Source organism: Salvelinus fontinalis, unplaced genomic scaffold, assembly GCF_029448725.1.
Source record: "Salvelinus fontinalis isolate EN_2023a unplaced genomic scaffold, ASM2944872v1 scaffold_0001, whole genome shotgun sequence".
Taxonomy (NCBI): domain Eukaryota; kingdom Metazoa; phylum Chordata; class Actinopteri; order Salmoniformes; family Salmonidae; genus Salvelinus; species Salvelinus fontinalis.
The window spans coordinates 1,997,102-2,023,823 of record NW_026600210.1 but is presented as its reverse complement, the minus strand read 5'-3'; the positions used below and the strand labels follow the sequence as shown (position 1 = coordinate 2,023,823).

Genomic DNA, 26,722 nt, shown 5'->3' with positions numbered 1-26,722 from the left:
TGCAGTCCATATTGGGTTCTGGTCATCAGGATAACCTTCTGCAGTCCATATTGGGTTCTGGTCATCAGGATAACCTTCTGTAGTCCATATTGGGTTCTGGTCATCAGGATAACCTTCTGCAGTCCATATTGGGTTCTGGTCATCAGGATAACAGCTGAACCTTCTGCAGTCCATATTGGGTTCTGGTCATCAGGATAACCTTCTGCAGTCCATATTGGGTTCTGGTCATCAGGATAACAGCTGAACCTTCTGCAGTCCATATTGGGTTCTGGTCATCAGGATAACAGCTGAACCTTCTGCAGTCCATATTGGGTTCTGGTCATCAGGATAACCTTCTGCAGTCCATATTGGGTTCTGGTCATCAGGATAACCTTCTGCAGTCCATATTGGGTTCTGGTCATCAGGATAACAGCTGAACCTTCTGCAGTCCATATTGGGTTCTGGTCATCAGGATAACAGCTGAACCTTCTGCAGTCCGTATTGGGTTCTGGTCATCAGGATAACAGCTGAACCTTCTGTAGTCCTTATTGGGTTCTGGTCATCAGGATAACAGCTGAACCTTCTGTAGTCCATATTGGGTTCTGGTCATCAGGATAACCTTCTGTAGTCCATATTGGGTTCTGGTCATCAGCAGAACCTTCTGTAGTCCATATTGGGTTCTGGTCATCAGGATAACCTTCTGCAGTCCATATTGGGTTCTGGTCATCAGCTGAACCTTCTGCAGTCCATATTGGGTTCTGGTCATCAGGATAACAGCTGAACCTTCTGCAGTCCATATTGGGTTCTGGTCATCAGGATAACAGCTGAACCTTCTGCAGTCCATATTGGGTTCTGGTCATCAGGATAACAGCTGAACCTTCTGCAGTCCATATTGGGTTCTGGTCATCAGGATAACCTTCTGCAGTCCATATTGGGTTCTGGTCATCAGGATAACCTTCTGTAGTCCATATTGGGTTCTGGTCATCAGCTGAACCTTCTGCAGTCCATATTGGGTTCTGGTCATCAGGATAACCTTCTGCAGTCCATATTGGGTTCTGGTCATCAGGATAACAGCTGAACCTTCTGTAGTCCATATTGGGTTCTGGTCATCAGGATAACAGCTGAACCTTCTGTAGTCCGTATCGGGTTCTGGTCATCAGCAGAACCTTCTGTAGTCCTTATTGGGTTCTGGTCATCAGGATAACAGGATAACCTTCTGCAGTCCGTATTGGGTTCTGGTCATCAGCTGAACCTTCTGTAGTCCGTATTGGGTTCTGGTCATCAGCTGAACCTTCTGTAGTCCATATTGGGTTCTGATCATCAGGATAACCTTCTGCAGTCCATATTGGGTTCTGGTCATCAGCTGAACCTTCTGCAGTCCATATTGGGTTCTGGTCATCAGGATAACAGCTGAACCTTCTGCAGTCCATATTGGGTTCTGGTCATCAGGATAACCTTCTGCAGTCCATATTGGGTTCTGGTCATCAGGATAACAGCTGAACCTTCTGCAGTCCATATTGGGTTCTGGTCATCAGGATAACCTTCTGCAGTCCATATTGGGTTCTGGTCATCAGGATAACCTTCTGCAGTCCATATTGGGTTCTGATCATCAGCTGAACCTTCTGTAGTCCATATTGGGTTCTGATCATCAGGATAACCTTCTGCAGTCCATATTGGGTTCTGGTCATCAGGATAACAGCTGAACCTTCTGCAGTCCATATTGGGTTCTGGTCATCAGGATAACCTTCTGTAGTCCATATTGGGTTCTGGTCATCAGCAGAACCTTCTGCAGTCCATATCGGGTTCTGGTCATCAGGATAACAGCTGAACCTTCTGCAGTCCGTATTGGGTTCTGGTCATCAGGATAACCTTCTGCAGTCCATATCGGGTTCTGGTCATCAGGATAACAGCTGAACCTTCTGCAGTCCATATTGGGTTCTGGTCATCAGCTGAACCTTCTGTAGTCCGTATTGGGTTCTGGTCATCAGCTGAACCTTCTGTAGTCCATATTGGGTTCTGATCATCAGGATAACCTTCTGCAGTCCATATTGGGTTCTGGTCATCAGCAGAACCTTCTGTAGTCCTTATTGGGTTCTGGTCATCAGGATAACAGGATAACCTTCTGCAGTCCGTATTGGGTTCTGGTCATCAGGATAACCTTCTGCAGTCCATATTGGGTTCTGGTCATCAGGATAACCTTCTGCAGTCCGTATTGGGTTCTGGTCATCAGGATAACAGCTGAACCTTCTGCAGTCCATATTGGGTTCTGGTCATCAGGATAACAGCTGAACCTTCTGCAGTCCATATTGGGTTCTGGTCATCAGGATAACAGCTGAACCTTCTGCAGTCCATATTGGGTTCTGGTCATCAGGATAACCTTCTGCAGTCCATATTGGGTTCTGGTCATCAGGATAACCTTCTGTAGTCCATATTGGGTTCTGGTCATCAGGATAACCTTCTGCAGTCCATATTGGGTTCTGGTCATCAGGATAACCTTCTGTAGTCCATATTGGGTTCTGGTCATCAGGATAACCTTCTGCAGTCCATATTGGGTTCTGGTCATCAGGATAACCTTCTGTAGTCCATATTGGGTTCTGGTCATCAGGATAACAGCTGAACCTTCTGTAGTCCATATTGGGTTCTGGTCATCAGGATAACCTTCTGCAGTCCATATTGGGTTCTGGTCATCAGGATAACAGCTGAACCTTCTGTAGTCCATATTGGGTTCTGGTCATCAGGATAACCTTCTGCAGTCCATATTGGGTTCTGGTCATCAGGATAACAGCTGAACCTTCTGTAGTCCGTATTGGGTTCTGGTCATCAGGATAACAGCTGAACCTTCTGCAGTCCATATTGGGTTCTGGTCATCAGCAGAACCTTCAGCAGTCCATATTGGGTTCTGGTCATCAGCAGAACCTTCAGCAGTCCATATTGGGTTCTGGTCATCAGCAGAACCTTCTGCAGTCCATATTGGGTTCTGGTCATCAGGATAACAGCTGAACCTTCTGCAGTCCATATTGGGTTCTGGTCATCAGGATAACCTTCTGCAGTCCATATTGGGTTCTGGTCATCAGGATAACCTTCTGCAGTCCATATTGGGTTCTGGTCATCAGGATAACAGCTGAACCTTCTGCAGTCCATATTGGGTTCTGGTCATCAGGATAACCTTCTGCAGTCCATATTGGGTTCTGGTCATCAGGATAACAGCTGAACCTTCTGCAGTCCATATTGGGTTCTGGTCATCAGGATAACCTTCTGCAGTCCATATTGGGTTCTGGTCATCAGCAGAACCTTCTGCAGTCCATATTGGGTTCTGGTCATCAGGATAACAGCTGAACCTTCTGCAGTCCATATTGGGTTCTGGTCATCAGGATAACCTTCTGCAGTCCATATTGGGTTCTGGTCATCAGCAGAACCTTCTGCAGTCCATATTGGGTTCTGGTCATCAGGATAACAGCTGAACCTTCTGCAGTCCGTATTGGGTTCTGGTCATCAGGATAACCTTCTGCAGTCCATATTGGGTTCTGGTCATCAGGATAACCTTCTGCAGTCCATATTGGGTTCTGGTCATCAGGATAACAGCTGAACCTTCTGCAGTCCATATTGGGTTCTGGTCATCAGGATAACCTTCTGCAGTCCATATTGGGTTCTGGTCATCAGGATAACCTTCTGCAGTCCATATTGGGTTCTGGTCATCAGGATAACAGCTGAACCTTCTGTAGTCCATATTGGGTTCTGGTCATCAGGATAACCTTCTGTAGTCCATATTGGGTTCTGGTCATCAGGATAACAGCTGAACCTTCTGTAGTCCATATTGGGTTCTGGTCATCAGGATAACAGCTGAACCTTCTGCAGTCCATATTGGGTTCTGGTCATCAGGATAACCTTCTGCAGTCCATATTGGGTTCTGGTCATCAGGATAACAGCTGAACCTTCTGCAGTCCATATTGGGTTCTGGTCATCAGGATAACAGCTGAACCTTCTGTAGTCCGTATTGGGTTCTGGTCATCAGGATAACAGCTGAACCTTCTGTAGTCCATATTGGGTTCTGGTCATCAGGATAACAGCTGAACCTTCTGCAGTCCGTATTGGGTTCTGGTCATCAGGATAACCTTCTGCAGTCCATATTGGGTTCTGGTCATCAGGATAACCTTCTGTAGTCCATATTGGGTTCTGGTCATCAGGATAACAGCTGAACCTTCTGCAGTCCATATTGGGTTCTGGTCATCAGGATAACAGCTGAACCTTCTGTAGTCCGTATTGGGTTCTGGTCATCAGGATAACAGCTGAACCTTCTGCAGTCCATATTGGGTTCTGGTCATCAGGATAACAGCTGAACCTTCTGCAGTCCATATTGGGTTCTGGTCATCAGGATAACAGCTGAACCTTCTGCAGTCCGTATCGGGTTCTGGTCATCAGGATAACAGCTGAACCTTCTGTAGTCCGTATTGGGTTCTGGTCATCAGGATAACCTTCTGCAGTCCATATTGGGTTCTGGTCATCAGGATAACCTTCTGCAGTCCATATTGGGTTCTGGTCATCAGGATAACAGCTGAACCTTCTGTAGTCCGTATTGGGTTCTGGTCATCAGGATAACCTTCTGTAGTCCGTATTGGGTTCTGGTCATCAGGATAACAGCTGAACCTTCTGCAGTCCATATTGGGTTCTGGTCATCAGGATAACCTTCTGTAGTCCATATTGGGTTCTGGTCATCAGGATAACAGCTGAACCTTCTGTAGTCCATATTGGGTTCTGGTCATCAGGATAACAGCTGAACCTTCTGTAGTCCGTATTGGGTTCTGGTCATCAGGATAACAGCTGAACCTTCTGTAGTCCATATTGGGTTCTGGTCATCAGGATAACAGCTGAACCTTCTGTAGTCCGTATTGGGTTCTGGTCATCAGCAGAACCTTCTGCAGTCCATATTGGGTTCTGGTCATCAGGATAACAGCTGAACCTTCTGCAGTCCATATTGGGTTCTGGTCATCAGGATAACCTTCTGTAGTCCATATTGGGTTCTGGTCATCAGGATAACCTTCTGCAGTCCATATTGGGTTCTGGTCATCAGCAGAACCTTCTGCAGTCCATATTGGGTTCTGGTCATCAGCAGAACCTTCTGCAGTCCATATTGGGTTCTGGTCATCAGGATAACCTTCTGTAGTCCATATTGGGTTCTGGTCATCAGCAGAACCTTCTGCAGTCCATATTGGGTTCTGGTCATCAGCTGAACCTTCTGCAGTCCATATTGGGTTCTGGTCATCAGCAGAACCTTCTGTAGTCCATATTGGGTTCTGGTCATCAGGATAACCTTCTGCAGTCCATATTGGGTTCTGGTCATCAGCTGAACCTTCTGTAGTCCATATTGGGTTCTGGTCATCAGGATAACAGCTGAACCTTCTGCAGTCCATATTGGGTTCTGGTCATCAGGATAACCTTCTGTAGTCCATATTGGGTTCTGGTCATCAGGATAACAGCTGAACCTTCTGCAGTCCATATTGGGTTCTGGTCATCAGGATAACAGCTGAACCTTCTGTAGTCCGTATTGGGTTCTGGTCATCAGGATAACAGCTGAACCTTCTGCAGTCCATATTGGGTTCTGGTCATCAGGATAACCTTCTGCAGTCCATATTGGGTTCTGGTCATCAGGATAACCTTCTGCAGTCCATATTGGGTTCTGGTCATCAGGATAACAGCTGAACCTTCTGTAGTCCGTATTGGGTTCTGGTCATCAGGATAACCTTCTGTAGTCCGTATTGGGTTCTGGTCATCAGGATAACAGCTGAACCTTCTGCAGTCCATATTGGGTTCTGGTCATCAGGATAACCTTCTGTAGTCCATATTGGGTTCTGGTCATCAGGATAACAGCTGAACCTTCTGTAGTCCATATTGGGTTCTGGTCATCAGGATAACAGCTGAACCTTCTGTAGTCCGTATTGGGTTCTGGTCATCAGGATAACAGCTGAACCTTCTGTAGTCCATATTGGGTTCTGGTCATCAGGATAACAGCTGAACCTTCTGTAGTCCGTATTGGGTTCTGGTCATCAGCAGAACCTTCTGCAGTCCATATTGGGTTCTGGTCATCAGGATAACAGCTGAACCTTCTGCAGTCCATATTGGGTTCTGGTCATCAGGATAACCTTCTGCAGTCCATATTGGGTTCTGGTCATCAGGATAACAGCTGAACCTTCTGCAGTCCATATTGGGTTCTGGTCATCAGGATAACCTTCTGCAGTCCATATTGGGTTCTGGTCATCAGGATAACAGCTGAACCTTCTGCAGTCCATATTGGGTTCTGGTCATCAGGATAACCTTCTGCAGTCCATATTGGGTTCTGGTCATCAGCAGAACCTTCTGCAGTCCATATTGGGTTCTGGTCATCAGGATAACAGCTGAACCTTCTGCAGTCCATATTGGGTTCTGGTCATCAGGATAACAGCTGAACCTTCTGCAGTCCATATTGGGTTCTGGTCATCAGGATAACCTTCTGCAGTCCGTATTGGGTTCTGGTCATCAGGATAACCTTCTGCAGTCCATATTGGGTTCTGGTCATCAGGATAACCTTCTGCAGTCCATATTGGGTTCTGGTCATCAGGATAACCTTCTGCAGTCCATATTGGGTTCTGGTCATCAGGATAACAGCTGAACCTTCTGCAGTCCATATTGGGTTCTGGTCATCAGGATAACCTTCTGCAGTCCATATTGGGTTCTGGTCATCAGGATAACAGCTGAACCTTCTGCAGTCCATATTGGGTTCTGGTCATCAGGATAACCTTCTGCAGTCCATATTGGGTTCTGGTCATCAGGATAACCTTCTGCAGTCCATATTGGGTTCTGGTCATCAGGATAACAGCTGAACCTTCTGCAGTCCATATTGGGTTCTGGTCATCAGGATAACCTTCTGCAGTCCATATTGGGTTCTGGTCATCAGGATAACAGCTGAACCTTCTGCAGTCCATATTGGGTTCTGGTCATCAGGATAACCTTCTGCAGTCCATATTGGGTTCTGGTCATCAGGATAACCTTCTGCAGTCCATATCGGGTTCTGGTCATCAGGATAACAGCTGAACCTTCTGCAGTCCATATTGGGTTCTGGTCATCAGCTGAACCTTCTGTAGTCCGTATTGGGTTCTGGTCATCAGCTGAACCTTCTGTAGTCCATATTGGGTTCTGATCATCAGGATAACCTTCTGCAGTCCATATTGGGTTCTGGTCATCAGCTGAACCTTCTGTAGTCCGTATTGGGTTCTGGTCATCAGCTGAACCTTCTGTAGTCCATATTGGGTTCTGATCATCAGGATAACCTTCTGCAGTCCATATTGGGTTCTGGTCATCAGCAGAACCTTCTGTAGTCCTTATTGGGTTCTGGTCATCAGGATAACCTTCTGTAGTCCATATTGGGTTCTGGTCATCAGCAGAACCTTCTGCAGTCCATATTGGGTTCTGGTCATCAGGATAACAGCTGAACCTTCTGTAGTCCATATTGGGTTCTGGTCATCAGGATAACAGCTGAACCTTCTGCAGTCCATATTGGGTTCTGGTCATCAGGATAACAGCTGAACCTTCTGCAGTCCGTATTGGGTTCTGGTCATCAGCAGAACCTTCTGTAGTCCATATTGGGTTCTGGTCATCAGGATAACAGCTGAACCTTCTGTAGTCCATATTGGGTTCTGGTCATCAGGATAACCTTCTGTAGTCCATATTGGGTTCTGGTCATCAGGATAACAGCTGAACCTTCTGCAGTCCATATTGGGTTCTGGTCATCAGGATAACAGCTGAACCTTCTGCAGTCCATATTGGGTTCTGGTCATCAGGATAACAGCTGAACCTTCTGCAGTCCATATTGGGTTCTGGTCTAAAGTAGTGCACTACAAAGGGAATAGGGGGCCACTTGGGACCCAGCCATAGCCTCTCATCATGATAACAGCAGGACCTTCTGCAGCAGTAGGTTGTCTCCCAAATGGAACACTAGTCGTAAATAGCTCCCTATTCCCTATGTAGTGCACTCATTTTAACCAGGGCCCATAGAGACACAGGCGTAGTGTCATCAGGAGAACATTAGGACCCTCTGCATAAGACTCCGTCTGAGTGGTAGCTGCGTCCTCTTGTCCGGTTTACTATCAGGTATCATCCCTGCGCTCCTCTCAGCGGTCAGCCTAATGTCCGGCCGTCTTTCCCTGACCGTCTCCAGCCCTGCCTGGGTAACGTTACGGCAGAAGTCCACTGTGACCTGGTGGAGCCCGGCCCCGTGGAGCACCAGGGCCCGCAGGGTTAGATCTGTGACCCGGACGCAGTTCTCCAGACGGAGGGAGCGGAGTCGACTGCAGCTCTGCAGAACACGGATCACTTCCTGGTCGGAGATATGCCCGCAGCCAGACAGGGTCAGGGACAGCAGGTTAGGACACCTGGAGAAAGGAAGGAGCATGTAGATTTAACATTTGAGGAATTTAGCAGGTGTTCTTGAAGAGAGACAGTCAGTACATTCATCTACAGATAGCTAGGTGAGACAACCACATATCACAGTCATAGTCAGTACATTCATCTACAGATAGCTAGGTGGGACAACCACATATCACAGTCATAGTCAGTACATTCATCTACAGATAGCTAGGTGGGACAACCACATATCACAGTCATAGTCAGTACATTCATCTCCAGATAGCTAGGTGGGACAACCACATATCACAGTCATAGTCAGTACATTCATCTCCAGATAGCTAGGTGGGACAACCACATATCACAGTCATAGTCAGTACATTCATCTCCAGATAGCTAGGTGGGACAACCACATATCACAGTCAGTACATTCATCTACAGATAGCTAGGTGGGACAACCACATATCACAGTCAGTACATTCATCTACAGATAGCTAGGTGGGACAACCACATATCACAGTCATAGTCAGTACATTCATCTTCAGATAGCTAGGTGGGACAACCACATATCACAGTCATAGTCAGTACATTCATCTCCAGATAGCTAGGTGAGACAACCACATATCATAGTCAGTACATTCATCTCCAGATAGCTAGGTGAGACAACCACATATCACAGTCATAGTCAGTACATTCATCTCCAGATAGCTAGGTGAGACAACCACATATCACAGTCAGTACATTCATCTACAGATAGCTAGGTGAGACAACCACATATCACAGTCAGTACATTCATCTACAGATAGCTAGGTGAGACAACCACATATCACAGTCATAGTCAGTACATTCATCTTCAGATAGCTAGGTGAGACAACCACATATCACAGTCATAGTTAGTACATTCATCTCCAGATAGCTAGGTGGGACAACCACATATCACAGTCAGTACATTCATCTACAGATAGCTAGGTGAGACAACCACATATCACAGTCAGTACATTCATCTACAGATAGCTAGGTGAGACAACCACATATCACAGTCATAGTCAGTACATTCATCTCCAGATAGCTAGGTGAGACAACCACATATCACAGTCATAGTCAGTACATTCATCTCCAGATAGCTAGGTGGGACAACCACATATCACAGTCAGTACATTCATCTACAGATAGCTAGGTGGGACAACCACATATCACAGTCAGTACATTCATCTTCAGATAGCTAGGTGGGACAACCACATATCACAGTCATAGTTAGTACATTCATCTCCAGATAGCTAGGTGGGACAACCACATATCACAGTCATAGTCAGTACATTCATCTCCAGATAGCTAGGTGGGACAACCACATATCACAGTCATAGTCAGTACATTCATCTACAGATAGCTAGGTGGGACAACCACATATCACAGTCAGTACATTCATCTACAGATAGCTAGGTGGGACAACCACATATCACAGTCAGTACATTCATCTTCAGATAGCTAGGTGGGACAACCACATATCACAGTCATAGTTAGTACATTCATCTCCAGATAGCTAGGTGGGACAACCACATATCACAGTCATAGTCAGTACATTCATCTCCAGATAGCTAGGTGGGACAACCACATATCACAGTCACAGTCAGTACATTCATCTTCAGATAGCTAGGTGGGACAACCACATATCACAGTCATAGTCAGTACATTCATCTCCAGATAGCTAGGTGGGACAACCACATATCACAGTCATAGTCAGTACATTCATCTACAGATAGCTAGGTGGGACAACCACATATCACAGTCATAGTCAGTACATTCATCTACAGATAGCTAGGTGAGACAACCACATATCACAGTCATAGTCAGTACATTCATCTACAGATAGCTAGGTGAGACAACCACATATCACAGTCATAGTCAGTACATTCATCTACAGATAGCTAGGTGAGACAACCACATGTCATAGTCAGTACATGTTCTCCTCAATTAAGAAGGCATCAGAAAAGTTAGTGCTAGAAGGAAAAGTGTGTGGTTATAAAGCATACATAACATTATCTACAGTAGCAGTCAAAGACCTGGAGGGAGGAAGGACAAGAGACCAGGTTAAGGCTGGTACTAAACTAACAAGACCTGGAGGAAGGACAAGAGACCAGGTTAAGGCTGGTACTAAACTAACAAGACCTGGAGGAAGGACAAGAGACCAGGTTAAGGCTGGTACTAAACTAACAAGACCTGGAGGAAGGACAAGAGACCAGGTTAAGGCTGGTACTAAACTAACAAGACCTGGAGGGAGGAAGGACAAGAGACCAGGTTAAGGCTGGTACTTAACTAACAAGACCTGGAGGGAGGACAAGAGACCAGGTTAAGGCTGGTACTAAACTAACAAGACCTGGAGGGAGGACAAGAGACCAGGTTAAGGCTGGTACTAAACTAACAAGACCTGGAGGGAGGACAAGAGACCAGGTTAAGGCTGGTACTAAACTAACAAGACCTGGAGGAAGGACAAGAGACCAGGTTAAGGCTGGTACTAAACTAACAAGACCTGGAGGGAGGAAGGACAAGAGACCAGGTTAAGGCTGGTACTAAACTAACAAGACCTGGAGGAAGGACAAGAGACCAGGTTAAGGCTGGTACTAAACTAACAAGACCTGGAGGGAGGACAAGAGACCAGGTTAAGGCTGGTACTAAACTAACAAGACCTGGAGGGAGGAAGGACAAGAGACCAGGTTAAGGCTGGTACTAAACTAACAAGACCTGGAGGAAGGACAAGAGACCAGGTTAAGGCTGGTACTAAACTAACAAGACCTGGAGGAGGGACAAGAGACCAGGTTAAGGCTGGTACTAAACTAACAAGACCTGGAGGGAGGACAAGAGACCAGGTTAATGCTGGTACTAAACTAACAAGACCTGGAGGGAGGGAGGACAAGAGACCAGGTTAAGGCTGGTACTAAACTATCAAGACCTGGAGGGAGGAAGGACAAGAGACCAGGTTAAGGCTGGTACTAAACTAACAAGACCTGGAGGAAGGACAAGAGACCAGGTTAAGGCTGGTACTAAACTAACAAGACCTGGAGGGAGGACAAGAGACCAGGTTAAGGCTGGTACTAAACTAACAAGACCTGGAGGGAGGAAGGACAAGAGACCAGGTTAAGGCTGGTACTAAACTAACAAGACCTGGAGGGAGGGAGGACAAGAGACCAGGTTAAGGCTGGTACTAAACTAACAAGACCTGGAGGGAGGAAGGACAAGAGACCAGGTTAAGGCTGGTACTAAACTAACAAGACCTGGAGGAAGGACAAGAGACCAGGTTAAGGCTGGTACTAAACTAACAAGACTTGGATGGAGGACAAGAGACCAGGTTAAGGCTGGTACTAAACTAACAAGACCTGGAGGGAGGACAAGAGACCAGGTTAAGGCTGGTACTAAACTAACAAGACCTGGAGGAGGGACAAGAGACCAGGTTAAGGCTGGTACTAAACTAACAAGACCTGGAGGGAGGGAGGACAAGAGACCAGGTTAAGGGGGCTGGTACTAAACTAACAAGACCTGGAGGGAGGAAGGACAAGAGACCAGGTTAAGGGGGCTGGTACTAAACTAACAAGACCTGGAGGGAGGGAGGACAAGAGACCAGGTTAAGGGGGCTGGTACTAAACTAACAAGACCTGGAGGGAGGGAGGACAAGAGACCAGGTTAAGGGGGCTGGTACTAAACTAACAAGACCTGGAGGGAGGGAGGACAAGAGACCAGGTTAAGGCTGGTACTAAACTAACAAGACCTGGAGGGAGGAAGGACAAGAGACCAGGTTAAGGCTGGTACTAAACTAACAAGACCTGGAGGGAGGGAGGACAAGAGACCAGGTTAAGGCTGGTACTAAACTAACAAGACCTGGAGGGAGGAAGGACAAGAGACCAGGTTAAGGCTGGTACTAAACTAACAAGACCTGGAGGAAGGACAAGAGACCAGGTTAAGGCTGGTACTAAACTAACAAGACCTGGAGGGAGGACAAGAGACCAGGTTAAGGCTGGTACTAAACTAACAAGACCTGGAGGAAGGACAAGAGACCAGGTTAAGGCTGGTACTAAACTAACAAGACCTGGAGGGAGGACAAGAGACCAGGTTAAGGCTGGTACTAAACTAACAAGACCTGGAGGGAGGACAAGAGACCAGGTTAAGGCTGGTACTAAACTAACAAGACCTGGAGGGAGGACAAGAGACCAGGTTAAGGCTGGTACTAAACTAACAAGACCTGGAGGGAGGAAGGACAAGAGACCAGGTTAAGGCTGGTACTAAACTAACAAGACCTGGAGGGAGGGAGGACAAGAGACCAGGTTAAGGCTGGTACTAAACTAACAAGACCTGGAGGGAGGACAAGAGACCAGGTTAAGGCTGGTACTAAACTAACAAGACCTGGAGGGAGGAAGGACAAGAGACCAGGTTAAGGCTGGTACTAAACTAACAAGACTTGGAGGGAGGGAGGACAAGAGACCAGGTTAAGGCTGGTACTAAACTAACAAGACCTGGAGGGAGGACAAGAGACCAGGTTAAGGCTGGTACTAAACTAACAAGACCTGGAGGGAGGACAAGAGACCAGGTTAAGGCTGGTACTAAACTAACAAGACCTGGAGGGTCAATAAAGTGTCTCTCTTGTATCTAGAAGATAAAATAAAGCTGAGGAAATATCTATATTTTTTTGCACATATTTAAACCCTTATTTTTTCTGTCACAAAACTACTTCATACATTTGTCCGGGTCACCTTCAGCAGAGTCCCGTGACACTTGTGGGGTCGTAGGGGAACACGGAGAACACCATGGTGTTTGTGAGAGCCTCCCCATTCCACAGTGAGGTCATATCAGTGGCAGAGGAGTCCCATTGGGGTTGTGGGGGTCGTTGAGCAAAACAGCCTAACCGTTCGGACGCTACAGATGTTTTTTTTGTGAAAAGACCTATTTATTTTCGGGATGTCTCAAGGTCTGACAAACACCACTGTAGTACGGAAGTTCTACATAGGCGGATGATTGAGATGGAGCCCATGCAAAAACAAAACGTTTTTTCTTCTTATGTAACTTAGATTGACACAAGGTTGTGTCAATAGACTCTTAAGGCTGTTAGGCGATGGTCGGTCCTTGAAAAGCACTATATAAATACATTGTATTAATATTACACTGAACAACATATACATACACAGTGCCTTCGGAAAGTATTCAGACCCCTTGACTTTGACATTTTGTTACGTTACAGACTTATTCTAAAAGGGATTAAATCAATTTTTTTCCTCATCAATCTACACACAACCCCCAATAATGACATCACAACCCCCCATAATGACATCACAACCCCCCATAATGACATCACAACCCCCCGTAATGACAAAGTGATTTTTTTCAAACAAAATGTACTGAAAATATAAAACAGAAAAACCAAATTCACTATGACAGAGCTCCAGAGTTCCTCTGTGGAGATGGGAGCATGTCTTGGGGATATGATATAAAATGCTAACCTCCCTGTTATTGTAATGGTGAGAGGTTAGCATGTCTTGGGGGTATGATATAAAATGCTAACCTCCCTGTTATTGTAATGGTGAGAGGTTAGCATGTCTTGGGGGTATGATATTTAATGCTAACCTCCCTGTTATTGTAATGGTGAGAGGTTAGCATGTCTTGGGGATATGATATAAAATGCTAACCTCCCCTGTTATTGTAATGGTGAGAGGTTAGCATGTCTTGGGGATATAAAATGCTAACCTCCCCTGTTATTGTAATGGTGAGAGGTTAGCATGTCTTGGGGGTATGATATAAAATGCTAACCTCCCCTGTTATTGGTAATGGTGAGAGGTTAGCATGTCTTGAGGGTATGATATAAAATGCTAATCTCCCCTGTTATTGTAATGGTGAGAGGTTAGCATGTCTTGGGGATATGATATAAAATGCTAACCTCCCCTGTTATTGTAATGGTGAGAGGTTAGCATGTCTTGGGGGTATGATATAAAATGCTAACCTCCCTGTTATTGTAATGGTGAGAGGTTAGCATGTCTTGGTGTTATGATATAAAATGCTAACCTCTTGGGGGTATGATATAAAATGTTAACATCCCCTGTTATTGTAATGGTGAGAGGTTAGCATGTCTTGGTGTTATGATATAAAATGCTAACCTCTTGGGGGTATGATATAAAATGCTAACCTCCCCTGTTATTGTAATGGTGAGAGGTTAGCATGTCTTGGGGATATAAAATGCTAACCTCCCCTGTTATTGTAATGGTGAGAGGTTAGCATGTCTTGGGGGTATGATATAAAATGCTAACCTCCCCTGTTATTGGTAATGGTGAGAGGTTAGCATGTCTTGAGGGTATGATATAAAATGCTAATCTCCCCTGTTATTGTAATGGTGAGAGGTTAGCATGTCTTGGGGATATGATATAAAATGCTAACCTCCCCTGTTATTGTAATGGTGAGAGGTTAGCATGTCTTGGGGGTATGATATAAAATGCTAACCTCCCTGTTATTGTAATGGTGAGAGGTTAGCATGTCTTGGTGTTATGATATAAAATGCTAACCTCTTGGGGGTATGATATAAAATGTTAACATCCCCTGTTATTGTAATGGTGAGAGGTTAGCATGTCTTGGTGTTATGATATAAAATGCTAACCTCTTGGGGGTATGATATAAAATGCTAACATCCCCTGTTATTGTAATGGTGAGAAGTTAGCATGTCTTGGAGGGTATGATATAAAATGCTAACCTCCCTGTTATTGGTAATGGTGAGAGGTTAGCATGTCTTGGTGTTATGATATAAAATGCTAACCTCCCTGTTATTGTAATGCTGAGAGGTTAGCATGTTTTAGGGGTATGACATAAAATGTTAACCTCCCCTGTTATTGTAATGATGAGAGGTTAGCATGTCTTGGGGGTATGATATAAAATGCTAACCTCCCCTGTTATTGTAATGGTGAGAGGTTAGCATGTCTTGGTGTTATGATATAAAATGCTAACCTCCCTGTTATTGTAATGGTGAGAGGTTAGCATGTCTTGGGGGTAGGATATAAAATGCTAACCTCCCTGTTATTGTAATGGTGAGAGGTTAGCATGTCTTGGGGGTAGGATATAAAATGCTAACCTCCCTGTTATTGTAATGGTGAGAGGTTAGCATGTCTTGGGGGTATGATATAAAATGCTAACCTCCCCTGTTATTGTAATGGTGAGAGGTTAGCATGTCTTGGGGGTAGGATATAAAATGCTAACCTCCCTGTTATTGTAATGGTGAGAGGTTAGCATGTCTTGGGGGTAGGATATAAAATGCTAATCTCCCTGTTATTGTAATGGTGAGAGGTTAGCATGTCTTGGGGGTATGATATAAAATTCTAACCTCCCCTGTTATTGTAATGGTGAGAAGTTAGCATGTCTTGGGGGTATGATATAAAATGCCAACCTCCCCTGTTATTGGTAATGGTGAGAGGTTAGCATGGCTTGTGGGTATGATATGAAATGCTAACCTCCCTGTTATTGTAATGGTGAGAGGTTAGCATGTCTTGAGGGTATGATATAAAATGCTAACCTCCCCTGTTATTGGTAATGGTGAGAGGTTAGCATGGCTTGGGGGTATGATATAAAATGCTAACCTCCCTGTTATTGTAATGGTGAGAGGTTAGCATGTCTTGGGGGTATGATATAAAATGCTAACCTCCCCTGTTATTGTAATGGTGAGAGGTTAGCATGTCTTGAGGGTATGATATAAAATGCAAACCTCCCCTGTTATTGGTAATGGTGAGAGGTTAGCATGTCTTGGGGTTATGATATAAAATGCTAACCTCCCCTGTTATTGTAATGGTGAGAGGTTAGCATGTCTTGGGGTTATGATATAAAATGCTAACCTCACTGTTATTGTAATGGTGAGAGGTTAGCATGTCATGGGGATATGATATAAAATGCTAACCTCCCCTGTTATTTTAATGGTGAGAGGTTAGCATGTCATGGGGATATGATATAAAATGCTAACCTCCCCTGTTATTGTACTGGTGAGAGGTTAGCATGTCTTGGGGCTATGCTAACCTCCCCTGTTATTGTTATGGCGAGAGGTTAGCATGTCTTGGGGTTATGATATAAAATGCTAACCTCCCCTGTTATTGTAATGGTGAGAGGTTAGCATGTCTTGAGGGTATGATATAAAATGCTAACCTCCCCTGTTATTTTAATGGTGAGAGGTTAGCATGTCTTGGGGGTATGATATAAAATGCTAACCTCCCTGTTATTGTAATGGTGAGAGGTTAGCATGTCTTGTGGGTATGATATAAAATGCTAACCTTCCTGTTATTGGTAATGGTGAGAGGTTAGCATGTCTTGTGGGTATGATATAAAATGCTAACCTCCCTGTTATTGGTAATGGTGAGAGGTTAGCATGTCTTGGGGTTATGATATAAAATGCTAACCTCCCTGTTATTGTAATGGTGAGAGGTTAGCATGTCTTGGGGGTATGATATAAAATGCTAACCTCCCTGTTATTGTAATGGTGAGAGGTTAGCATGTCTTGGGGGTATGATATAAAATGCTAACCTCCCTGTTATTGGTAATGGTGAGAGGTTAGCATGTCTTGGGGGTAGGATATAAAATGCTAACCTCCCTGTTATTGTAATGGTGAGAGGTTAGCATGTCTTGGGGGTAGGATATAAAATGCTAATCTCCCTGTTATTGTAATGGTGAGAGGTTAGCATGTCTTGGGGGTATGATATAAAATGCTAACCTCCCCTGTTATTGTAATGGTGAGAGGTTAGCATGTCTTGGGGGTATGATATAAAATGCTAACCTCCCCTGTTATTGTAATGGTGAGAGGTTAGCATGTCTTGGGGGTATGATATAAAATGCTAACCTCCCCTGTTATTTTAATGGTGAGAGGTTAGCATGTCTTGGGGGTATGATATAAAATGCTAACCTCCCCTGTTATTGTAATGGTGAGAGGTTAGCATGTCTTGGGGGTATGATATAAAATTCTAACCTCCCCTGTTATTGTAATGGTGAGAAGTTAGCATGTCTTGGGGGTATGATATAAAATGCCAACCTCCCCTGTTATTGGTAATGGTGAGAGGTTAGCATGGCTTGTGGGTATGATATGAAATGCTAACCTCCCTGTTATTGTAATGGTGAGAGGTTAGCATGTCTTGAGGGTATGATATAAAATGCTAACCTCCCCTGTTATTGGTAATGGTGAGAGGTTAGCATGGCTTGGGGGTATGATATAAAATGCTAACCTCCCTGTTATTGTAATGGTGAGAGGTTAGCATGTCTTGGGGGTATGATATAAAATGCTAACCTCCCCTGTTATTGTAATGGTGAGAGGTTAGCATGTCTTGAGGGTATGATATAAAATGCTAACCTCCCCTGTTATTGGTAATGGTGAGAGGTTAGCATGTCTTGGGGTTATGATATAAAATGCTAACCTCCCCTGTTATTGTAATGGTGAGAGGTTAGCATGTCTTGGGGTTATGATATAAAATGCTAACCTCACTGTTATTGTAATGGTGAGAGGTTAGCATGTCATGGGGATATGATATAAAATGCTAACCTCCCCTGTTATTGTAATGGTGAGAGGTTAGCATGTCATGGGGATATGATATAAAATGCTAACCTCCCCTGTTATTGTACTGGTGAGAGGTTAGCATGTCTTGGGGCTATGCTAACCTCCCCTGTTATTGTTATGGCGAGAGGTTAGCATGTCTTGGGGTTATGATATAAAATGCTAACCTCCCCTGTTATTGTAATGGTGAGAGGTTAGCATGTCTTGAGGGTATGATATAAAATGCTAACCTCCCCTGTTATTTTAATGGTGAGAGGTTAGCATGTCTTGGGGGTATGATATAAAATGCTAACCTCCCTGTTATTGTAATGGTGAGAGGTTAGCATGTCTTGTGGGTATGATATAAAATGCTAACCTTCCTGTTATTGGTAATGGTGAGAGGTTAGCATGTCTTGTGGGTATGATATAAAATGCTAACCTCCCTGTTATTGGTAATGGTGAGAGGTTAGCATGTCTTGGGGTTATGATATAAAATGCTAACCTCCCTGTTATTGTAATGGTGAGAGGTTAGCATGTCTTGGGGGTATGATATAAAATGCTAACCTCCCTGTTATTGTAATGGTGAGAGGTTAGCATGTCTTGGGGGTATGATATAAAATGCTAACCTCCCTGTTATTGGTAATGGTGAGAGGTTAGCATGTCTTGAGGGTATGATATAAAATGCTAACCTCCCCTGTTATTGTAATGGTGAAAGGTTAGCATGTCTTAGGGGTTAGAATATTTGTGAGTCTAACTTTCTCACGCATCATTATTGACGATTCATTCAGGATTATCCGTAACCACGGTAGCTTCCACATGAATGTATTAGTGTGCTATTCTAACATTATATTCTAACATTATATTCTGTGTACAAAAAGTGCTGTAGTTTCTAAACAGTTCACCCAATATGGATGAAAATGCCCTGACATGAAAGCTAACAGTCTGCACTTCAACCCCATATTAATTGTGTCTTTTAAAAATCCAAAGTGATGGAGTACAGAGCCCAAACAAATTGTCACTGTCCAATGCTTCTGGAGATTACTGTGTTTTTTTCTGTTATATTGTGTTTTTATCAGACGTTCTTCTCTAGGGGGTTGAAGAGGATTTATCTTACAGGCAACACTCCCATCGGTCATCTCACAGCTGTGACCTCAATAACCTTCAGGACACAAAAACAATACCACTTAAGACAATGAGCCCTGTAGTGACCAGACAGACACTCAGTAACTGACAGCAAGACCAGCTCACCTGGGATGTCAGGAGGCCAGACAGCAGCTGTTGCTCCTCCAACATACCGACAACCTGTTCCTGCTAGTCTAGTCAGGAGACAGTGTCCTGAGGGGGGCCCGTGTGTTTCTCTCAGAGAGTGTGTGTGAGACAGACAGACAGTTAATGATGGCAGCAGCAGTAGGATGTACATGATGTTTTCTGCAACCGTCTCTTATGACCAAAAAGAGCTTCTGGATATCAGGACAGCGATGACTCACCTCGTGCTGGACGAAGATTATTTTTTTTTACGAGTCGGATGCGAAGGATTTCCTCCAGACACCCGACAAGGCCCAAATCCCTGTGTTTCGCATGAAGAAGAGACGGAGATATCGGGGACGTAGGTCGGGGGTGCCTTGTAAGGATCCGACGGCGACTGGGTAATCTGCCTCTACCATCAGTACTATTAGCCAACGTACAATCATTGGATAACAAAATGGACGAGCTATGATCACTAATATCCTACCAACGGGACAATAAAAACTGTAATATCTTATGTTTCACCGCGTCGTGGCTGAACGACGACATGGATAACATGCAGCTGGCTGGGTTTTCGGTCCATCGGCAAAATGGAACAGCTGCCTCCGGTAAGACAAGGGGTGGAGGTCTGTCTATTTGTAAACAGCTGGTGCACGAAATCCAATATTAAGGAAGTAATACGTACGGCCCAGTACATCACTGGGGCCAAGTTTCCTGCCATCCAGGACCTCTACACCAGGCGGTGTCAGAGGAAGGCATAAAAGACTCCAGCCACCCTAGTCATAGACTGTTCTCTCTGCTACCGCACGGCAAGCGGTACCGTAGCACCAAGTCTAGGTCCAAAATTCTTCTTAACAGCTTCTACCCCCAAGCCACAAGACTCATGAATAGCTAATCAAATGGCTACCTGGACTATTTGCATCGGAAATGGACAGCTCATGGTGCTGAAAGTCAGCAAATTCCATAATTTAAACCGTTTTCATGTTAATTAGACTTTAGTATCAACAAGAGGGCTCTCTATAGTCAAGAGGAAGAAAATTCTAACGTTCTTCAAACAGGTTTCAACTGCAAATTTTACAAGATACATTTATCTGCAACAGAGCTAAACTGAAGAGATTCTGGGGGTTTAATGTTCTTCTTTTAGTTCCAACAGAAGAGGCACCAGTCCTATCTGACCACGCCCCAGTCCTATCTGACCACGCCCCAGTCCTATCTGACCACGCCCCAGTCCTATCTGACCACGCCCCAGTCCTATCTGACCACGCCCCAGTCGTATCTGACCACGCCCCAGTCGTATCTGACCACGCCCCAGTCGTATCTGACCACGCCCCAGTCCTATCTGACCACGCCCCAGTCCTATCTGACCACGCCCCAGTCCTATCTGACCACGCCCCAGTCCTATCTGACCACGCCCCAGTCGTATCTGACCACGCCCCAGTCATATCTGACCACGCCCCAGTCATATCTGACCACGCCCCAGCCCTATCTGACCACGCCCCAGTCCTATCTGACCACGCCCCAGTCCTATCTGACCACGCCCCAGTCCTATCTGACCACGCCCAAGTCGTATCTGACCACGCCCCAGTCGTATCTGACCACGCCCCAGTCATATCTGACCACGCCCCAGTCGTATCTGACCACGCCCCAGTCGTATCTGACCACGCCCCAGTCGTATCTGACCACGCCCCAGTCGTATCTGACCACGCCCCAGTCATATCTGACCACGCCCCAGTCATATCTGACCACGCCCCAGTCATATCTGACCACGTCCGAGTGTAGATAGATCTGGATCTCGGCACAACAACCCCCAAAACTAGATATTGGAGACTTAATGCATCTCTCCTTAAAGTGGAACTGACAGTGTTTTAACTACTTGCCAGATAATATCAGTCAAAAATACCACATTTCCAGTTTATGCTACAAAACCAACTTTGAGGTTTTAAAAAATAGGTTCCATTTGACTCAACTTTTCATGACGTACACAAAGGCATTGTTGTCAGAATAGATGGATGCAGTTCAATGCATGGTTCATATAATTCAACAAGACATTTCTTGGTTGTCCAAAACATATTTCTGTCAGGTTGTAAATCACAGCTGGACTGGTACATTGTCTGCTGCCTCCATTCAAGATGCATTGTTTCAGTTTCAATGACTTAATATTTTGGACAAAAACTGACAAATGTAACTAAGGCTGGGAACGTCAATACAATCAAACTAGCAATGATCACAAGTCAGTCATAACGTGACTAATAGGCTTATCTATTTATGTAGCAAGTTAAAAACATAGAGCCTAATGTTAGCTAGCTAGCTGCTAGGAGGACGTCATGTCAGTGGATGGTGACTGACTTTTTCCCCTCTTATCGTTTTTCATTGGCTACAGCTAGAGATGTAAGTGTCATTTGGTTAGCTAGCAAGAAATGGCCATCACTTTGCTAGCTAGTTAGCTAGCTATGATGAACGACTTATCCAGTTAGCATCTCTTGCATTTGCAAATTCACTCTGGCTAGCGATCTACTCCGATTCCAGAGCACTCTTCAGAGATAGTAAATTCATCAGTTATTCTTGCACTAACAAGCAAGACCCGGTGAAGAAGTTAAGAAATTCCACAAATTAACTTAAGACACACCTGTTAATTGAAATGCATTCCAGGTGACTACCTCATGAAGCTGGTTGAGAGAATGCCAAGAGTGTGCAAAGCTGTCATCAAGGCAAAGGGTGGCAATTTGAAGAATCTCAAATATAAAACATTTAGATTTCTTTAACACTAATTTTAGTACCTAGATGATTCCACATGTGTTATTTCATAGTTTTAATGTCTTCACTATTATTCTACAATGTAGAAAATGAAAATGAACTAAAAACCCTTGAATGAGTAGGTGTGTCTAAAACTTTTTACTGGTAGTGTGTAACGGATGTGAAATGGCTAGCTAGTTAGCGGGTACGCGCTAGTAGCATTTCAATCAGTTACGTCACTTGCTCTGAGACATTAAGTAGGGTTGCCCCTTGCTCTGCAAGGGCCGCGGCTTTTGTGGAGCGATGGGTAACGATGCTTCGTGGTTGACTGTTGTTGATGTGTGTAGAGGGTCCCTGGTTCGCGCCCGTGTCGGGGCGAGGGGACGACGTAAAGTTTATACTGTTACAGTGTATAAGTCAATTTGTCCTACTTTTGGGGACTACGTACCAAAAGTGCTGTAATTTCAAAACAATTAGGAATCGCCTGCTCGTCTTTCTGAAACTTGCCTGCCAATGCATGCGTTGTCCCAACCAAGCACCCAAGCTAACTGGCTAAAGTTGGCTAGCTAGCTACTTCCAGACACAAATGAGAGAACAGCTCACTCTGACCATTTTACTCGCCGTAGCAGAGCTGGTTACATGTTATCTAGAGTGTTGGTGACTAACTGTTACAGTTTTTACTAGCCGTAGCAGAGCTGGTTAGGCTGTTTACATGTTATCTAGAGTGTTGGTGACTAACTGTGCTGCTGACAATAATTTGTTGTACATTTGATTTGCTGATGTTCACTGACACCGGTCATATTCATCAGTTATTCTGAGCTCTCTCAGAAGAGCGCTCTGAAATCAGACTAAATAGCTGGCCAGACTGAATTCATGCCCACCTAACCCTAAGTAGTCAAAAGGGTAGTATTTGGTCCCATATTCCTAGCACCCAAGCTTGTGACTCTAGAAACTTGTTGGATGCATTTGCTGTTTGTTTTGGTTGTGTTTAGAAATAGAAATGAACACTAAATAATGTGGTGTGTCATTTTGGAGTTACTTACTGTAAATAATAATGTTTCTTAACACTTTCACAATAATGTGGATGCTACCATGGTTACGGAAGGTCCTGAATGAATTGGGAATAATGATGAGTGAGAAAGTTAGAGGCATAAATATCAGATCCTGAGCTCTCTAGACCAGGTTTTCGTCAAAGATCTCTGTACTTTGCTCCGTTGATCTTTCCCTCGATCCTGACTAGTCTCCCAGTCCCTGCCGCTGAAAAACATGCCCACAGCACGATGCTGCCACCACCAGGCTTCACCGTAGGGATGGTGTCTGGTTTCCTCCAGACGTGACGGTTGGAATTCAGGCCAGAGTTCAATCTAGGTTCCATCAGACCAGAGAATCTTGTTTCTCACGGTCTGAGAGTCTTTAGGAGCTCTACGGACAATTGCTTCCACCTCATTGCTTGGTCTTTGCTCTGACATGCACTGTCAACTGTGGGACCTTTATATAGACAGGTATGTGCCTTTCCAAATCATGTCCAATCAATTGAATTTACAACAGTTGGACTCCAATCAAGTTGTAGAAACATCTCAAGGATGATCAGTGGAAACAGGATGAACCTGAAATCCATTTACAGTCTCATACCAAAGGGTCTGAATACAGTATGTTTTTTTTATTTGTAATAAATTTATAAACATTTCTAAAAACCTGTTTTAGCTTTGTCATTATGAGGTATTGTGATGTCATTATGAGGTATTGTGATGTCATTATGAGGTATTGTGATGTCATTATGAGGTATTGTGAGTAGATTGATGAGGATCTTTCTTTAATCCATTTTACAATAAGGCTGTTACGTAACAAAATGTGGAAAAAGTCAAGGGGTCTGAATACTTTCCCAATGCACTGGATGGAAACAGAAACACAGGATAACATATACAGACAGAAACACAGGTTAACATATACAAACAGAAACACAGGTTAACATATACAGACAGAAACACAGGATAACAGAAACACAGGATAACATATACAGACAGAAACACAGGTTAACATATACAAACAGAAACACAGGTTAACATATACAGACAGAAACACAGGTTAACATATACAGACAGAAACACAGGTTAACATATACAGACAGAAACACAGGTTAACATATACAGACAGAAACACAGGATAACATATACAGACAGAAACACAGGTTAACATATACAGACAGAAACACAGGTTAACATATACAGACAGAAACACAGGTTAACATATACAGACAGAAACACAGGATAACAGAAACACAGGTTAACAGAAACACAGGTTAACATATACAGACAGAAACACAGGTTAACAGAAACACAGGTTAACAGAAACACAGGTTAACATATACAGACAGAAACACAGGATAACATATACAGACAGAAACACAGGGTAACAGAAACACAGGTTAACATATACAGACAGAAACACAGGTTAACATATACAGACAGAAACACAGGTTAACATATACAGACAGAAACACAGGTTAACAGAAACACAGGTTAACAGAAACACAGGTTAACATATACAGACAGAAACACAGGATAACAGAAACACAGGTTAACAGAAACACAGGTTAACATATACAGACAGAAACACAGGTTAACATATACAGACAGAAACACAGGTTAACATATACAGACAGAAACACAGGATAACAGAAACACAGGTTAACATATAGAGACAGAAACACAGGATAACATATACAGACAGAAACACAGGTTAATATATACAGACAGAAACACAGGTTAATATATACAGACAGAAACACAGGTTAACAGAAACACAGGTTAACATATAGAGACAGAAACACAGGATAACATATACAGACAGAAACACAGGTTAACATATACAGACAGAAACACAGGTTAACATATAGAGACAGAAACACAGGATAACATATACAGACAGAAACACAGGTTAATATATACAGACAGAAACACAGGTTAATATATACAGACAGAAACACAGGTTAACATATACAGACAGAAACACAGGATAACATATACAGACAGAAACACAGGTTAACATATACAGACAGAAACACAGGATAACAGAAACACAGGTTAACATATACAGACAGAAACACAGGTTAACAGAAACACAGGTTAACAGAAACACAGGTTAACATATACAGACAGAAACACAGGATAACAGAAACACAGGTTAACAGAAACACAGGTTAACATATACAGACAGAAACACAGGTTAACATATACAGACAGAAACACAGGTTAACATATACAGACAGAAACACAGGATAACAGAAACACAGGTTAACATATAGAGACAGAAACACAGGATAACATATACAGACAGAAACACAGGTTAATATATACAGACAGAAACACAGGTTAATATATACAGACAGAAACACAGGTTAACAGAAACACAGGTTAACATATAGAGACAGAAACACAGGATAACATATACAGACAGAAACACAGGTTAATATATACAGACAGAAACACAGGTTAACATATACAGACAGAAACACAGGATAACAGAAACACAGGTTAACATATAGAGACAGAAACACAGGATAACATATACAGACAGAAACACAGGTTAATATATACAGACAGAAACACAGGTTAATATATACAGACAGAAACACAGGTTAACATATACAGACAGAAACACAGGATAACATATACAGACAGAAACACAGGTTAACATATAGAGACAGAAACACAGGTTAACAGAAACACAGGTTAACATATACAAACAGAAACACAGGTTAACATATATAAGCAGACATATTTACTTACATGGTACAGACACGTTCTAGGAAGCTGCTGACCAGACTCTCATGTTTGCTACAGAGATCCTTCTGGAACTGATTCTTCATCCAGTCCTCTATGTTACAGACCTTGACCCTGGTGCTGTGCCACGTGACCGCCAGATAGCGCAGCGACGGTCCTAACACATAGTTCTCTCTCCTCAGCTCAGAGGGGGAGCGGAACAAGAGCAGTGACCACAGCCTGGGGTCCAGGTAGACCTCTCTGAGGCGATGGCAGGTCAGGGAGAAACACCTTCGACTGTCTTTATCCAGGTAGGAGAGGAGGTGGAGGAGACACTCCTGGTTCAACTGGGTGATGGTGAGGTCCGTAGTGGGCTGGATGAGCTTGGTGGTGCTGACGTCCATGGTTGAAGGCTGCATGGTGAGGAGACGCCGGCAGAAAGACACAGAAAGACTGGCTGACCAGACGCCGGCAGAAAGACACAGAAAGACTGGCTGACCAGGCTCCGATGGACAGACACAGAAAGACTGGCTGACTAGGCTCCGATGGACAGAGAGAGGCCTCGTCTGATCCTCGAGTCCCCAAAGCTTACCACTGACCAGCTGTCACCAGGCTACAATGAGGCAGCAGTAAATCGACTGTATTGTCCTGCCTGGATATATGATGCCTTCTCAGCACAGGCTGAGAGCTTGGAGCAGGGTGGGGGGCTGGAGGGTAACACAGTTGCTGCTGGACATATTAGGCTGTGGTATGGAGGTTATTTTGGGAGGTGGAGGACAACTGTTTGGTGGAGCTGTCAGAGATAGAAGTGTGTGAGCTAAGACACACTCTCCCTCTGTCAGACACAGACACACTCTCCCTCTGTCAGACACAGACACACTCTCCCTCTGTCAGACACAGACACACTCTCCCTCTGTCAGACACAGACACACTCTCCCTCTGTCAGACACAGACACACTCTCCCTCTGTCAGACACAGACACACTCTCCCTCTGTCAGACACAGACACACTCTCCCTCTGTCAGACACAGACACACTCTCCCTCTGTCAGACACAGACACACTCTCCCTCTGTCAGACACAGACACACTCTCCCTCTGTCAGACA

The 26,722-nt window shown here is 44.2% G+C and overlaps 1 protein-coding gene across 1 annotated transcript; it reads right to left on the bottom strand.

Annotated features, from left to right (window-relative positions):
* Positions 1-7,737: 7,737 nt before the first annotated feature.
* On the bottom strand, positions 7,738-26,387 carry fbxl22 (F-box and leucine-rich repeat protein 22). The gene is made up of 2 exons (XM_055910116.1): positions 25,645-26,387; positions 7,738-8,381 (listed from the first exon to the last, which is right to left on the bottom strand). The coding sequence occupies exons 1-2, from the start codon at positions 26,034-26,036 to the stop codon at positions 8,024-8,026; spliced, it is 750 nt and encodes a 249-aa protein (XP_055766091.1). The 5' UTR covers positions 26,037-26,387; the 3' UTR covers positions 7,738-8,023.
* Between the last annotated feature and the right edge of the window lie 335 nt (positions 26,388-26,722).